The 12,179-nt window shown below is 29.5% G+C and overlaps 1 protein-coding gene across 1 annotated transcript; it reads right to left on the bottom strand.

Annotated features, from left to right (window-relative positions):
- Positions 1-4,475: 4,475 nt before the first annotated feature.
- LOC133299142 (F-box/LRR-repeat protein At3g26922-like) lies at positions 4,476-7,185 on the bottom strand. Its single transcript, XM_061498581.1, has 4 exons — positions 7,063-7,185; positions 5,457-6,426; positions 5,204-5,365; positions 4,476-5,121 (listed from the first exon to the last, which is right to left on the bottom strand). The coding sequence occupies exons 2-4, from the start codon at positions 6,408-6,410 to the stop codon at positions 4,828-4,830; spliced, it is 1,410 nt and encodes a 469-aa protein (XP_061354565.1). The 5' UTR covers positions 6,411-6,426; positions 7,063-7,185; the 3' UTR covers positions 4,476-4,827.
- Between the last annotated feature and the right edge of the window lie 4,994 nt (positions 7,186-12,179).

Below are 12,179 nucleotides of genomic sequence, written 5' to 3'. Positions count from 1 at the left end.
GTAGAAGAGAATGAAATGGATTAATAAATTTTAGAAATATGGAATTCCCTATAAATTACGTTCAAGCTATCGGTATCCAGAAATTGGAGAAGGAAGACCTATAATAAGGTAGCTGGTGTATCTGCAGTATTACGTTAGTGGTTGGTTTTTTGTTACTTTGACAAGTTGATTTATTTATTTATTTTATTCAAAACTTTTGCAGAAGTCCACGGAAGTTTTGTAGTGAAAATTTGTTTGTTTGTTATAATATACTGTTCCATTTTTTTTTTCAGTTCCGATTTTCATGGCCAATTTCTGTTTACTTGAAATGTTTATCAATAGATATATCGTGGGCACGATTTTCAAGGCAAATTTCTGTTTACTTGAAATGTTTATTTGTTTTATCAGTTCCGATTTTCAAAGGCATGATTAAATATTTTACCGTTTTGTTTACCAAAAAAAAAAAAATATATATATATATATATATATATATATATTTTACCGTTTGAACATATACATCTATTAGTGCCAAAATAATAGATGATCCAGGGTATCAAAATTTGGTATTTGTCTTATTATATTAAATGTTGTGTCATGGCCATAAGTGTTAGATACTTTTTCGTGATATTTTTTGCATGATATCAGTTACTTGAAGTAATATTCCGTGGAACATAACCATTACTGTTTTGTTTAGTGGTTTTGCTGTAAACCCATGATATTAACTTGTATGTTAGTGTATATATAGTATCACTATTACTGTTCCGCTTTTTCGTTTTTTGTTTTGCCAATTCCGATTTTCAAGGCACGGTTTTTTATTTCAACGGAAACTTCTTGTTATATAAATAAATTAACAGATTATTATATTATTTTAACAAGAAACGATTTTTTCGGTATTTTACACTCAGGGAATTGAACCAGACGTGAAATATTTCTATTCATATATTTCTAATGACATATCAGTGTTCATATACCTTCTAGATAACCTTCATCGTGATATAATATTACTGTTCTTTTTTTACCGTTTGAATGACATATGACAATAGATATCTTGAATGACATATAACAATAGATATCGAGTTATTATATTGTTTATATTTGGTATAGGGATGTTATATTTGGTATATTGTTATTATATTGTTACTGTTCATATACCCTCTGTCCACAGTACCGTTTCGGGATGTTACATATAATATTGTTATTATATTTGGTATATATATATATATATATATATATATATATATATATATTTAGGATATATCTATTCTGTTAGATATATATATTTTTACCGTTACATTTTTTTGTTGTTGACTGATTCAATTTAGTAGATATACTTCTTGAATCGCATCGTCATATTTGTTTGAAAAAGATATATCTTACTGTTGTCTAATAAATATATCAATTCCGATTTTATCGATTCCGATTTTTAAGAAGATTGTAACAATAAGATATATCTTATCTTTTGCTTCCAGTAAAATCAAATGGGTTTGCAGTAACGGATTCAAATGTGCGAAGATTAATAAGCTTCAACAATAAAATTGGTTTTATATTGTTCCTATTATTATATTATTGAGTAGCATATCCATGCTGTATTTTAAATATACGCTGCATTATTTGAATTTTATATAATAATTTTAAAATTGCTTTGCACATCCAGTAATGATATAAACAAAATATTGTTTTGATACACAATTTTAATATTTGTGGTTGACAATGAGTGGAATTTTTCTTGATTTACAAATGCAATATTTTTTTTAGAAACACATGTTGGAAAAGTGTTTTATGTTGTTTGAGCATGTTTGGTTCATGAGTTATTATTATTGTTTAATAATTATTATATGTTAATTACCTGCCCAAAAGGGACTTTTTAACATATAATAATAAATTACATGAAGATAAATATTATTGATGGGAATATGTTATTATTTATCTGCCCAAAGGGGATAAATTTTTTGAAAATTACATATGATGCATTTATGTTGAAATTAAGGAGATATATAATTTATAAAGTTTATCTGCCCAAAGTTTGATGAAAATGGAAATTTAATCAGAATTAATTAGAGGATTATGACCTGATTGATTGGTGGAATTATGAGAAAAATGAAAATTTAATCAGAATTAATTAGAGGATTATGACCTGATTGATTGGTGGAATTATGAGGAAAATGAAAATTTAATCAGAATTAATTCAAGGATTATGACCTGATTGAGTAGCTGGCTATGTAAAGGAAGCAGAAACTCTAAAAGAGGATCATCTTTTGGCAAGGAGAAATTGGAGAGGAAGCTCGCTCTCGGTGACTGAAGATTCAAGACTTCTTCTTCTTCCGGTTTTACATTTTCATGAACTCTTTCTCATTATTTAAATTGTCAGACATGAATATGTCTGACTAGTCTTTTTTTATTGTGGTAAGGGTCACAACCCTTGATGTGAACCCCTTGTATTTTGGTTAAGTTTATGGTTAATTATTCAATTGAATTTATTTTACTCTGTTTTTTATCCCATAATTCTTTTAGAATTCGCGACTCTATTAGGATTGCGAGGGTTAGGGTTCGCAATAGGGATATTGGGATTCTAATTCCTGACAAAGGGTAAGATAACTGTTCATGTATGCACTAGGGATAGGCTATATGAACTGCAAATGTGGAAAATTCACTGGGCTTAAAGATTAACTTGAAAAGGGATTTCTAAGAGATTAGAATTCTAATAGGGTTAATAAGGTTAAGATCACTAGGGGATTAGAGCTTAACTAATTAATTATAGATGGTGAATTGTTTGATCAATTGGGTAATTAAACATAAATATTAATCATTATTACAAGGTGGGGATCGGAAATGTGTTGGAGTCCTTTACTGCAATAGTTTCTTTACAATATTTTCTCAATTCTCAACTTTTGATTTTAAGTTTTCAATCTTCTCTTTGAATTGTTCACGAAATATTGAATAGTTCACAATTGTTACAACCACTATTACTTTCAAATCAACTCTTGTTCTTCCATTCTTAAAAGAAACAATTAATTGATATTCGACTCAATCCCTGTGGAGACGATACTCTTCTCACTTTTTATTACTTGGTACGATCGGTGCACTTGCCAATAATTAATTGATATTCGACTCAATCCCTGTGGAGACGATACTCTTCTCACTTTTTATTACTTGGTACAATCGGTGCACTTGCCAATTTTTCGCAACTAGTTTTTAGCGCCGTTGCCGGGGATCGAACCTGGGTCGTCCGCGTGATACGCAAAAATACTCACCACTATACTACAACGAAAATAAAACTATGAAAAGAGCAAATATAATTGATGAGACCAAAATAAAACTCCACATAAAGATTTTTCTGAGATTTGAGGAATTGGAAAGAGCAAATATTTTCCAGAAACCCTATGAATTGTTCCCTGATGCCAAGTGAACATTCTTCAATCTCGTAAGGGACACCAACAGAAGGTCTACGAGCATTCAATTACACATTAAATCATTCATTTAACAAAATTGAAATGCATTTAGAACCCTAAACAACAGAGCCTCAATCCTAATAAACTAATAGCGGTAGTTTGATAACGAAATCAATTACCCTAACCCGAAAATTTCTGCTTCTTAAAACGACACCCTCACGGCCAGTCGTTACAATTAAATCACACTTTTCTATTCAACATTCGTTAACTTGTTGGCAACGCAAGCTGGTCCGAACGGCCGGTATTAGAAGCTACAAAACCCTCCCTCCCATCCTAACCGCAGAAAGAAAACCGAATAACTATAGGAGAATATTATTAAAATAGCACAATGGTATTTCATTATTTAAAGGAAGAAATTCAATTACTAGTCCGTCTTAGAAACATTTTATATAATACGAATTTAATAAGTCTAATTATTAAATAATATGACATTATCTCGATTATATGTATATTAAAATTTAAATAAATTACTAGTAGCTTGTAGGGAGAGTTCGTTTCAAAAAGGAGCAAATAACTTTGGCTGCCCTTCGCCTTAACTCACCAAGAAACATAAAAACAAACCAAAAAGATTTAATGTTTTTAAATTTACATTACAGGAGAGAAATAAAAATTTAAAAATACTATGTATTTTTTCAACACGGAGATAACTTCATTTTCACATTGCTCATAAAAGACAAAATAGGGAAAGGGTTGACATCGTGTGAAAGGCTGAAAAAATAGATGATCATAATTTATAACGCTCGCTGAGTGCCTGAGATTCATGTGGGTGAACCTAGCCGTTGTTTTCTCTCTCTCTCTTGCGCTTTCATTGATATAACCGATCTATGAATTAAAAATGGAAATGGATTTAAACATTACAGAAATATCTACGATACTACTGTTGTAGCATTCACTCAGTGCATCTATCTAATAAAAAATAAGGAATGACTGTCACACTTTATGGAAAGGAATAAATCTTTACCTAGATTCAGTGCATTTTAGCAATGAGAGCATTACACATCAGAGGAGAGAGAAAAAATTTGACAGAAAAAATAATAATTTATCTGACATGTAATATTTTTTTTTAAAGTGTCACTTGTTAAATAGCAGATGTACCTATTACAGATGTACAGAAGATGCTCTCCAACATGACATAGTCACGTGGCACAATCATTAAAGATATACACTGCATCCCTACCCAAAAAAAAAAGATATACACTGCCTTATGATACTAAGGGTGAAAAAGAAATATAAATTTTCCTAAAAACTATATCAAGAAACTACAAAGTTAACCAATTCAAACAGTTTTAATGTTTTCAAGAGATAAAGACATTTTATTAAACCACAAGGAATGGGGTTTAAATAGCTGAACAAATAAAACTGACCACTATCATCCCTCTCTATTGTTTGATTTTCATCTCTAATCAAAATCAACCTCACAATCCACTGAAGTTCTAGGAAAGCGTTCAATCAGGTCATACAAGTGGTTTAACCTCTCTGGTCCCTCAGGACAATCAAACTCATATTCATTATGGTAAATATATAATGTATCCAAAACAGATGCTGCTCGCAACAAAAAGCGTATGGCATTTAACTCTTCTACATTCCCAGAAAAGCCATGTATCTTGATCGTCTTAAGGTGTGTCCCAAAGCATGCCGGTAAGGGACTAATGTTCGTTGCATCATTTCGAGGCAGACTTGGCAGAGAGACCCCCTAATAAAACACATATTAGCAGCTATCAAGAAAGTTAAGCATTTGCAAATAAGAGTAACATTTCTGGTTTGAACCAAGTTACCATAACAAACTCAACAGTTTCGAGACTAGGTGACTTTCGTAATACTGTCAGCAGTGCTTCACATGTCAAATTTATGGGTGATACTCCAGAGACCACACGAAGCTCAACCAAATTATAAAACAGGGATAGATTCGCAATTAGAAAAGATGAATGACAGAGAGCCTGTGACATACACAACCAAAAAAAACTCAAAAGGGTCTTCAAAATACATTTAAGAATCTATTTAATAAATGTTTAGAAGATGAGACCAAACCTCAGCAGCACTGTCGTTGAGTGATAGCTTTTGCACATTCGGGACGGCTTTGAGAAGTTTGAACACAAAAACACCAGCGACCAAGTTATTATTGTCAGCTGGATGAACCTGAACAATTGCATTAACTACTGAAGTTGCGGAATGTAAGAAATAATCATTTAAGAGGTCACCATCATAAGAAAATGTTTTCAGGTTAGTTCCCATGATCACTATTCGACAGAAGTTTGGAACACCCTGACCATTATCCGAATGATTATCATCATCTTTATAGTCATCCTTCCACTCCCTTATGATCACTCTCTGAAGCAATGGACAAGCAATACAAACATTTCTAACATTCATCCAATTACAATCAGTTAGGTTCAACTCCTCTAGGGAAGGGCAATTAGAGAAAAGATTTTGCGTTGAGCAAGTAGCTGGGAATATAACATCTTTCAAAGTCAAAGTCCTAAGACTTCGAAAACAAATGAAAGAAGGAAGATTGATAACTTGCTGCATACATAGTTGAAACTTGATTAATGTTTCAGACGTAAACAAGTGATTAGGGAAAACTAGTGATTCCTCAACTCTTTCAAAATCAAGATTTAATTCTTGAATGTTAGGATTGATGAAACCACATAGCCACCTATTGACCAGAGGAGCATCCGCACCAACTTCAAATAAGAGAGAGAATTTTTTAAGATTTGAGGGACTGCAAACCACGAGTAATTTTCCCACAAAGTCTACAATTTTTTGTCGTTTCTCAGGTGCTCCTTCTTCCAACTCGATTTTCGAGATATTCATCCATTGATCGATCCATCTTTTGGATAATATACTGGTCTGAACTGCTTCTTTGGTGGAAAGATTAGATATGATCTCCTGGAGAATCTCATCTGGTAGATCACATATGTTCATGCTTCTTTGGTGCTTCTTATGGTGCTTGTTGTTGCTACTGATCAAAAAATTTGCATCCATGTCTCTAATCACATCCCTGTATGGGAAGAAGAATAAGTTAGGATAATATCCAGGACATTTGAATGTATAACCTATTTGCCTCTTTTGGCCAATGACAATCAAATCTATTAACAAGATCACTTACCCCAATCAAAAGAAAGCTGAGTAAATTTCTCAAAATTTTCATTAATTAAATAAAATTTTAAAATCTTTCCTGTTTCTAATAATCATAAATAGTATATCCCCATGTGGATTGTTGCCCTGTTAAATCACAAGTATTTATTTTATTACCCTTTCTGGCCACCTTTCACGCATTTCCCTGATTTGAGTTAGGAATTGGAAAAAGAAAAAAGAAAAAAATACAATCTTGAGATCCTAGCACAACCCTTTACATTTCACACTAACAAAGCAACAGTGGGTTTCAGTCTTTGAAACCGTGGCACACTCAGGCTCGGCAAAGACATCTTTTTTTTTATTACATCTGAGTTTAAGAAACCTCTCGTAAAACAGAACAAGTTGTTCTCATGGTTTTTTTGACTTGGTAGCAACAATCACAGACAGAGTGAAATCAGCAGCACAAAAATTAAAGTAAAGGGTTTAAGCTAAAGCAGAAACAAAAGAAGAAAAACGATAAAACATATAAACAAATTAGAAGGAATTGAATAACTGATACCCTGAAGTTTACAGCAAGAAGCAGGGTGTATTGAAAATGGTGAACAATAGCAGCAGAGGAACTGTTTCTTCTCCTTTGCAGTTTGCAAGGAGAAAGTAGAGTGACAACTCACTCGGAGTTAATAATTGGATGCGTAAAAAAAGTCACAGCGAGCACTATTTATTAGCGCAGAAGATGATTGAATTGAATAACATTCAAAAATAAAAATTGTTGACGGATTTGGCAAGTAATGCAACAATTTCAGGCAAACGTTCATAATTAAGGAAAAATTTCAAATTAAATTGATAAAATAAATATTAAATAAAAATAAAAAACATTATAAAAGGCAATGAATTCAATTGCATAAAAAGTTGCGGCAAGTTTTTATTTTGTTATGATTACCAATTATTTTAATACGCTAAGTCCATTAAGGGGTAAGTTGTCTAAGGTAATTACTAGAAACAGAAAAAGAAAGTTATTTATTGTATACTATATTATACAATATTTGGAAAGAAATTATTGAAATGTAAATATTTTTCCAATATAATTACTATAAAATTAAGGTCCTTCATACATAATTATTTGGATCGGATTAATTAATGATTTAGTTTAAGACTGATTGGTCATATCGAGTTGTAACAATAGTGCAATGAGTATATATATATATCACTTATCATTTCTCAAGTTATTTAAGATAATTTTATCTCTAACTACTAAATATTAATCATATAAAGATGGATCAATAGTGATAAAGGAAGACAGAGAAAGGGAAATCAAAGATTAATCAATAGTGGGGTTCACTATTTTTAAAAAAAATAATAAATCCCACTACTTTATCTCTGTTGCACGAGAACATGAGATAATTATTTTTCATATATATATTGACAAAGGTAAATGATATGGTGGATGGGTGTTTGATGGTGGTCTCCCAATAGGATGATATAAGACGGTGAAGGTAGGCTTGACGAAGATGACAATGATCAAAGGGGCTGGAGGAGGAGAAAATGTGGGAGAGGAAGAGATAAAAAAGTTTATTTTATCTTACGAATCTTCACCGTTGAATAAAATTATAATCTAATGATATTAAGATAAGTAGGCAAAATAAAAGTAGGCAGAATACTAAATCCTATTAATAATTCTATATTTTACAATATATTTATGAAATGAAATGAAATTGATGAAATGTACTTTCAAAAAGCCACCTTTTTCCAATTTTATATATTTATTTATTCTATATTTTCCAATTTTCTTTTCTTTTTCCAATTCCTAACTCAAATCAGGGAAATGTGTGAAATTCATTCTTCTTCCGATAGTGTGTATAATATACAAGGAAGTGATTACAGACATGGATGCAAAAAAATTTATCAATAGCAACAAGCACCAAGAAAGAGAAGGAATGGTTGAGTATAGCATGAACATACATAATCTACCAGATGAGATTCTATAGGACATCTTATCTAACTTTTTCACCAAAGATGCAGAAGTGTACTATCCAAAAGATGGATCGATCAATGAATAGATATCTCCAAAATTGTGTTGGAAACATGAATAAGCACCCGAGAAACAACAAAAATTTGTAGACTTTGTGGGGGGAAATGGAAAATTACTTGTGATAGAAGTAAAATTTTCAACACCTCTTCATATTTTTTTTCAAATCTAATAATGATATCATGTTAAGTGGTAAGAGAAACATTTTTCCTATATTATTTTATTATTAAATTTATCATTTGTAATGGTAATTATTTTCTTATGAATAAAAATTAGGGGAACCATTAGTAATTATTTAAAAATTGAGAAGTCAAATAGTGATAAATCTTGAAATCTTGGAGAAAACTCTAGAAGGGAAGATGGAGAGAAAGAAAAAAAAAATTAAGAGTGAAGAAACTTTATAACAAGAAAAGATAAAAATGAAAAAATGGTGAAATAACTTCTTCTTTTTTCTTTAAAAATATAAACTTCATGACAATCTTATTTTGGAGAAAACTCTAGAAGGGAAGACAGACAGAAAAAAAAAATAAGTAAATAAACTTTATAACAAGGAAAGATAAAAAATGAGTACTAATAGTGACAATAATTTCTTCTTTTTTTCATTAAAAATATAAAGTTCATGACAATCTTATTTTCGTTATCTTATTTTATTTTTTCTATTATTTCCCTAATTGGTCTCAATGTGATACCATATTCCATATTTTATTTAATTTTATTCATTTCAATAATTTAAATCTTTATAATTTATATTTCAATACATTATAATTATATATATAATTGCTAATTTGTAATTCAAAATTATATATTTCAGTCGTATATATTTTTTAATTAATATTTTGACAATTTATATTAAGTTATAGTTATATTAGGAAATATATATTTACTGGTTTAGTTTCATATAAACAAACTTATATAGTTCAATATTTTATATTTCTAATTTGTTTTTGATATATATATATATATATATATATATATATATATATATATATATATATCTAATTTATAATTACCATATGTATACGTGATATGTATATTAATAATGTTATATATGTGATATGGTTACCAAAAAAAAATGTTATATATGTGATATCTACCTTATATATATATATATATATATATATATATATATATATATATATATATATATATATTTACATGTGTGTGTTTTTAATTATTAGTTTGTATATTTATATATTTATTATATTCATATACCGTAATTAGATAAAAACTGCCAACCCAATGGGTGCAGCTCAGTTGGTAACTTGGCGCTGAGTTAGTGGGGTTGGATATGTGTTCGATTCCCGCTGAATGCATTCTTGGGAGGGGGCTGAACCTTTAGCCATCACTGTTCCCCCGCACTCCGGATTAGTCTCATAGCCGGCTCAAAGAGTCGAAGCTCGTGGGGATACCGGAGGGAGCCAACTCGTCTCAAAGAGATAATTAGGGTTGAGTAACTCCAAAAAAAAAAAATAAAAATAAAAACTGCCTCTATATGTTTTTGGTAGTTAGTCGAACTAATATAAATGAAAAAATATTATTCATTATCATTTTTGAATATTCAAAATTATAATTCCAGAAGGATAGCAAAAGAATTAAAATTGAAATTAATTGAAAAAATATAATTATGTTTTATTTATAAATTTCATGGGAATGCAAGACTGGTGTTTTTTTTTTAGTTTCATTTTTTATTGTGAGAGATCAATCTTAATCATTGGAATAATTGGAAGTAATTGACTTAGAGTGGGTGTAATTAACTCAATTATGAAAATAATTGAGTGTGAATATATGGCTGAAAATGCAAGTATTTATATATGTGATTGTATAGCGCAATTAGAGAAATTTTGACTCTACATATAATGTGTATGTTAATCGGACAAATATAAATGAAAATAATAATTTATTGTTTAGAATATTTAAAATTATAATTATTAAAGCATGGCGGAAGAATTAAAACTTAATTAATTGAAAAATCATAAAAAAAATTGGCAAACATAATTAATTTTTATTTATAAAATGAATTTATATTTATATTTCTAATTTTAATTCTTACGCAAATAAGATAAGTGAAATTAAAAGCTGAAATCCAATTTGAGGATTTTTTTTAAGACAAAAAGCTTAATTATTAATGGATTGACATAAAGCTTAATTATTAATGGATTGACATAAAGCTTAATTATTGTATTTGTATTTATATTTGACATAAAGCTTAATCATTGGAATTTATATTTGCAATTAAGAAAGTTATTAAATATTCAATTAATGGAGATATCAACAGGAAAAGAAAAAAGTTATAGCAAAATTAATAAACTTTTTAATTTTTCAAAATAATAAATAATTTAAAACAAACTAAAGCTTTTAAAAGTTATAATTATTTTGAAATGCAGAAAAATAAAAACCAGCACATTGACAAAAGTCAATCAAATTTTTTTTATTCCGCTTTTCCGAAGAACAATGCATATATCATAACTAGTGCATTACTCGTGCGATGCACGAAGAAAAAATATCAAAAAAATTATCGGCGATTGTCGTTGATTAATCTCTAAAAGAAAAAATGTGTCATTAAAGAAAAGAAAAGAATAGGGTTAGGTTTAATTTGAGTGGAGAGGAACGTAGTTATATATTAGTTTGGATGTGACTATTTTTTTATTTTTTTATTTTAGAATTCTAGAATGTTCTTTCGCTTCCGTTGGAGATCAATGGTGGGGAAATCTCTTCCTGCTTTCTGGTTGGTTCTAGAGGGTTCTTATTCTGCCAACTCAGATACAAAATTAATTATGTTTGCCTCTCGTTAAGAAACTATTATTATGTACTCACAAAATTTAAAGAGTTACAAAATAAGATACTAGTGCATTACTTGTGCGATGCACGGAGAAAAAAAATCAAAAATTTTATCGATGATTGTCGTTGATTAATCTCTAAAGGAGGAGAGAGAGTTGACAAAAAAAAATAAAGGTGTAGGTCTCACCTCTTTGTGAGAGTGAAAGGATGTAAGTTGTGTAATTTTAAATGATAGACAATTTTCCCTATATATATATATATATATATATATATATATATATATATATATATATATATATATATATATATATATTAGTGTATTAGATGTGCAATGCACGGGAAGAAAAAAAAAATCAATTTGTCTATCTCGTAAAAATTAACACAAATCGTAAAATTATATTGCTGCATTTTATGCAATTAAGATAATGAATGGTTTTTATGAATTACTACATTTAACTTCAACTACGAAGTGTTTATTGAAGTATTAAACATACTAACTCAAATATTTGCCATCTCTACATGTATAAAAAGTTAGAGCTAGACAGTAACAGCCCTCCGGACCGAGTCCATTTTGTCACCTCTAACTGTCAACATTTTATATCAACATGATTTGTTAAATAGTAAATATTAGAGAAAAAAAGTGTTGGCGGGCTAACCCGCTCGTTTGAAATGTGGGATGGGCCGGCCCTCTGAACCAAACTCATTTTTTCACCTCTAACTATCAGCATTTTTACGATGCAAGAGTTGCATGCCTACTGAATAATCATTCATTATTATAGTGTTTAAATTAAATTATTGTAATTTAATTTTTACAGAATGATAGATACTATTTTTTAATTAAATTTAAATTTAAAATTTTTTATATTTTTTTA

This window comes from Gastrolobium bilobum, unplaced genomic scaffold, assembly GCF_033153095.1.
Source record: "Gastrolobium bilobum isolate Gb01-03AN ecotype WA unplaced genomic scaffold, APGP_CSIRO_Gbil_v1 utg500, whole genome shotgun sequence".
Classification (NCBI taxonomy): domain Eukaryota; kingdom Viridiplantae; phylum Streptophyta; class Magnoliopsida; order Fabales; family Fabaceae; genus Gastrolobium; species Gastrolobium bilobum.
This window is presented reverse-complemented; position numbering and strand designations above follow the sequence as displayed.